The sequence below is a fragment of the Ostrinia furnacalis genome, unplaced genomic scaffold (assembly GCF_004193835.3).
Source record: "Ostrinia furnacalis isolate ACB-3 unplaced genomic scaffold, ASM419383v2 OfSCF2568, whole genome shotgun sequence".
NCBI lineage: Eukaryota > Metazoa > Arthropoda > Insecta > Lepidoptera > Crambidae > Ostrinia > Ostrinia furnacalis.
The window spans coordinates 445,697-451,136 of NW_021132807.1; the positions used below are offsets into that span (position 1 = coordinate 445,697).

Sequence of the window (5,440 nt, forward strand, 5' to 3'; positions counted from 1 at the left end):
AAGGGAAGAGTAAAACTCTGCTGAAACCTCACGACTAAGGCCCAGAACAGACGGTGAAACGCAACTGCGACGAAACTGCAACTTTCTGATGATTCTTATGAATGAAACTGAATCTGAAAGTTTGAAACTGGTCGCGTCATGTGTGGTCTCTCAACGGACGCTATGGCAGAAACTTAGATGCAACTCAAAAGTAACTAGCAGTTGCAGTTTCGTTGCAGTTGCGTTTCACCGTCTGTTCTGGACCTAAAAGAACGAGTTTGTGGGTTTCACATCATCTGGTTTCTTGGTATTCAAATATTACTTGAAATTAATACCATATTATGGTAAGTTGAGGTACTGGAACTTGTGAAATGTTTACAAATCACTTGTTCGCTCCAGCGCTCAAATTAATCATCGTCAAACATGTTCCTACTCAATCATTGCGGCCATTGCTTTGCGGCAACCGGCTAGAACAAAAGTTATGTAAAACGCGACATACCTAATGATGTGCTGAATCTGATATCCGAAACCAATGGAAATAATTCTCGGATATATCCGAAACCTCTATTTGAATGCAATTATGTACATGCCCAGTATTGTGTAGTGAATAAAAAAGAGGTTACATGACCAGCATAAGTGTTTTAATTTCCTAAAATAATTGCACTCCAGTATTACGATCAAATCGTTGATATAACTGTATTTCGTAACTTATTAAACAATCAATGTAATTGAAGTATGCTGTTTAAAATTAGTAAAACAAAAAAAGTGAATATAATGTGTTACACTCAATTGATTAAAGACTAAAATTTTCGAATGAACACGTTGGTAACCGAAGGCGACGCTAATGATTCATATCCGAATGCTCTTAACAACCTTAGTTTGCATTTTCGCAACGACCGCTAAGAAGTCATGGGTACCACCCCGGTCCCTGTTGCAAACGGACAAAATTACTGGCTTCTAATAATGCCAGTTTTGTAACGACACAGCGCGGGCCGTCCCACTGATGGATCGTTAGGCTGCCTATAAAGTTTATGCCTGCAAACATGTCCAGTATCATTTACTAACTTTTTGTTGAACATTACTTGTTTTATCTTTAAGGACAAACAGGCAAATGTAGCACAGTCGATTATCGCAGCTTTCCTAGCCGCGAGACGCGTTTTGCAACCAGAACCTATTGGTTTAGTTAGAAAATTGTAGCGTAATACGCATAATCGATGCAAATGTGTGAGATAATGCCTTCCATGTGCCCACAACAATTTAAACATGACTATATTACGAAAGTGAGATCGTTTACAACGTGTTGATTGTCAGGAATGAAAATATACTTGCGTTGCGCAATACTATGCAGGTACGATGCTATGTAGATCTAGGTCGCTTTATTACACATTTCGTAAATGCCCACGATGCGTATAATAACGCCGAAAACAATAGAGGAAAAGACCACTTATTATTAATTTTTGGCATAGCCAAATTTTATTTTACATCATCATTTCGTACAAAATTCAGAGAGAAACAAAATTTCAATGTAACTTAAAATAACAGGTACATAAACTCAAACATAACGTTCAGACGAAGCTTAAAGAGTCACAACAAAAAAGGACTATTTATAAGGAGTATTTTATCAGTGCGTCTCCATGGGGTAAGAGGCACGACCGCCCAGGTGTCTGGTTGGTGTGACCACTACCGCCTTTGGTGGCGTGTCTCTTGCCCCACGTTCGAATTAGTGCTAAGCTTACATTTATATATCACATTCAGATTACTGCTTCCTGCAGCCTCTAGTAGCTACCATGATGACCATACTCGTGTCCGTGTTCATGACCGACTACGACTGGGACGGGGACCTTGACTGGGTAAGGCACGGGCTTCTCGACCGGGTAGGGGACGTGCTTCTCGATGTGGACGGGGTAGGGCCTGTCGACGGGGACCTTCACGGGGTAAGGCACGTGCTTCTCGACGGGGTAGGGGATGTGCTTCTCAACGGGGTAGGGAGCGGGCACGGGGACTTTGACGGGGTAAGGCACAGGCTTCTCAACGTGCACGGGGTAAGGACGGTCGACGGGGACCTTGACGGGGTAGGGCACTGGCTTTTCTACGGGGTAAGGCACGGGCTTCTCGACTGGGTAAGGCACGGGCTTGGGGACATGGACGGGGTAGGGCCTGTCGACGGGGACCTTCACGGGGTAAGGCACCTCCTTGATGACTGGGTAGGGAGCGGGCACATGGACGGGCACCTTGACGGGGTAGGGCACCTTCTTCTCTACTGGGTAAGGAGCGGGCACTGGGACCTTGACGGGGACAGGCACGTGTTTCTCAACGGGGTAGGGCTGGGGCACGTATACCTTGACGGGGACGGGCCTGTCGACGGGCACATGGACGGGGTAGGGGACCTTTTTCTCGACGGGGTAGGGTTGGGGTACGTGGACGGGTACTTTGACGATCTCCTTGACGGGGTAGGGCACGTGTTTGACTACAGGGTAGGGAGCGGGAACGTGCACCTTGACTGGTACAGGGACCTTCTTTTCTACGGGGTAGGGGACGTGTTTCTCGACGGGGTAGGGGACAGGCACGTTCTTGACGACCGTGATGGTCTTGTGGTGTTCCTCGTGTCCTCCATAGCCCCCGCCGAATCCACCGCCGAATCCACCGCCGTAGCCTCCGTCGAGCCCTCCGTGTCCGTAGCCCAGTCCAATGTCGAAGAGTCCTCTCTTCTCGTGTTTCTTGTCATCGGTCGCCGCCTCCTTGTTGTCGGTCACTGCCACTTCTTTTTCTGCTTTCTTGGCTTCCTCGGCATGAGTGAAGGCCAGAATAGCCACCAGACTGGCGGCCACGAGCTGTGAATAAAAATATTTATTTAGTTCTGCATATCCAATCAACTTTAAAATTAGGACACTGTCAGTAATTGGAGTTGGAAGTTAAAATCAGTTTTGTAATTAACTATGAGTGATTTAATGAGTGGTCGAGTAGCGACACAAAGCACACGCAATTTCCTTGTTGTGTAACCCGAAGTAGGGCATGGGGTTTTAAGTCCAGAATTTAAGGATTTAACTTTAACACTGTCACTGCACTGCACTTAGTATGGTAAATGAACACACCATAGGCTTCATGATGCTGCACTTGTGGTTGCACTGAAGACAGCGAACTCCTGAATGCGAATGATGCGTGTTGGTCTGTGCCCTCGCTATATATATGCCGTAAGAGCGGCCGAGCGAAGAAAAAAAATGGCGACGTTCAGTAGGACTATGTTACACTTTCGCTTTAGAGGGGTTCGGATCGAGCGGCGCTTGCTCCTTATCCGACGATTTGGAGATTCGGCTAGACCGGTCCAGCGATCGGTCCGGCGACTCGCTAGTCTGTCTTTAGATCACATCTCGAGCTAGGACTTGGGCCAATTACCACTGGGACTTTGTTAGCATTGTTGGTTGAACAATCAAGGGAACTGTTTTGGTTTTGTATTCATACCTTGTAGAGTTAATGGATTTTGTGATCAAATGCTTTAGCGAATGCAATATTACATATTTTATACTTTGAAGTCTGCTTTATTCAATTACGTACTTGTAAGAACTAGTAAAATTTTCAAAAACGTAAATATATGTAAGTATTAGTATATCGTAGGTAAAGATAATTATAATAAGTTTATACAACAAACGTAGAAGCACTTTTGGAATGTAGGTCATTGCCGGGAATTATGATTTGTATACAAAATGCAATAATTACAATGAGTTAAACTTTTTTTATTACACATCGTGTATTTTCGTGTTAAATCACTTTACCTCTGAAAACATTTTACATAATATAATAAACGCTATTTTCGACTTATTTATGATAATTGGGCACAAACATACTTATTCATGTATTACTATTTATATTTTATTTATTATAATTAAGTACTTAATATCGAGTGAAATGTACTGATTTCAATAAATAATTACAAAAAAATAGCAGGACTATTATGATTTCGTTAAATTTAAAGCTTTTTTAAAACGTTAAAGTTTTGTTATACCTAACTACCATAAGAAATTAACAATCAAAGCAACCGTATCCCTTATTAATTAATCTCATTACTTAACTCATTTAATGAGAAATCTTATAGATTTTCAATTTGAATAAATTAATTACAATTCAAATCTATTACGTAAACTCATTTGATAACACGATACTATGATAAGGTATTCAGTGTACGAGTAATTAAGAGTATATTTGAAAGTAGTGTAATTGGAGATCTGACGCCGACGATTGAGATTGAATTCATTACTATCACTTTTACAAAATAACGTAACTTAATACCACCTGAAAAGGTGTGTTTCATGTTCAAAGTGCAATCGTAGTGATGGATATGTTTGGAATAGCTATTTTACTATAATGTTGTTGTATTTGCTAAATCTTGCTTGATGATTCTTCTTGATTCTGACCAAAGTCCAAAGTCAGTCAGTCAATGCTGTGTAACAAGTGTAGACTAAGGCTGGATTGCACCATTTTACGGGTAACTATTTCAATAACCGCTGTTTTTTGTATGACGTTTGACAGATTTTTGACGTTTGTTAAAGTCAAAGTAAGATGGATCTCATACTCTATGCTTAGGATGTTACTAAGATCTAGGAATAGACTGTTTTCTTGTCTATTATCAAAGAACAAAATATTAATCAAATTAGTGCTAATACAATTTAACTATAATGCATCGTTCTCCACATTCATTCATTAAACAATATTAATATGTTATTAAATTCAAAATGAAATTCCCCAGTCACGCTTTCTTCATTAAGAAAATACAAGTCGTGTGTTTTTAATTTGTCTAAATAAGCTCCAACGTTTATCTAATTTATAAAATGTAATACATTTTGTTCACAAACCATGAATGATGTTTTTAGATCAATTTGTTTAATACATAAATCATCACTTCTCATTGTAAAAGGCTTGGCATTGGATTTAAAATATTCTCGACATTCTTTTTTAACTATAAAGCTGTGTATTTCTTTTGTCATTGACATTATGTCGTTAAAATTGTACAAATATACCGACATCATATTCATAAATAGGCCAATTTTAGAACAATTATTACGAATTCCATTAAAACTCTACCACCATTTTAGCGACAACGTATGGCTTTGGTGCTCATAGGACTCATAAAACTTATTTATTTTATGCAAGTCGACTTTAAAAGGCGCTTTTATACGACCCAGTAGAAATGACAGAAGAAATTCAGGCATCTTTGTCTACTTTTTGATTATCAACAACTAGCCCAATCTTCTAAGTTTGATCCTCGCTGATTTTCAATGTCAAATTATCACTTTTTATTTCAAGTTGAATATCAATCAATGTTAATTAGTTGCTTGAGTGAATTCAACATCAAATAATATACATACTGAATACTTAATAGGAAATATTTTTACATATTATACCAGAGTATTTTGCTGGGGTGGTTATGAAGTTGTGTAAATAAAGTTAGGGTCAAGGTGTTTATTCC

The 5,440-nt window shown here is 39.8% G+C and overlaps 1 protein-coding gene across 1 annotated transcript; it reads right to left on the bottom strand.

Annotated features, from left to right (window-relative positions):
• Positions 1–1,468: 1,468 nt before the first annotated feature.
• Positions 1,469–3,124, bottom strand: CPG12 (cuticular protein glycine-rich 12). Its single transcript, XM_028308932.1, has 2 exons — positions 3,072–3,124; positions 1,469–2,810 (listed from the first exon to the last, which is right to left on the bottom strand). Exons 1-2 carry the CDS (start codon positions 3,081–3,083, stop codon positions 1,755–1,757), a joined length of 1,068 nt encoding a protein of 355 aa, XP_028164733.1. The 5' UTR covers positions 3,084–3,124; the 3' UTR covers positions 1,469–1,754.
• Between the last annotated feature and the right edge of the window lie 2,316 nt (positions 3,125–5,440).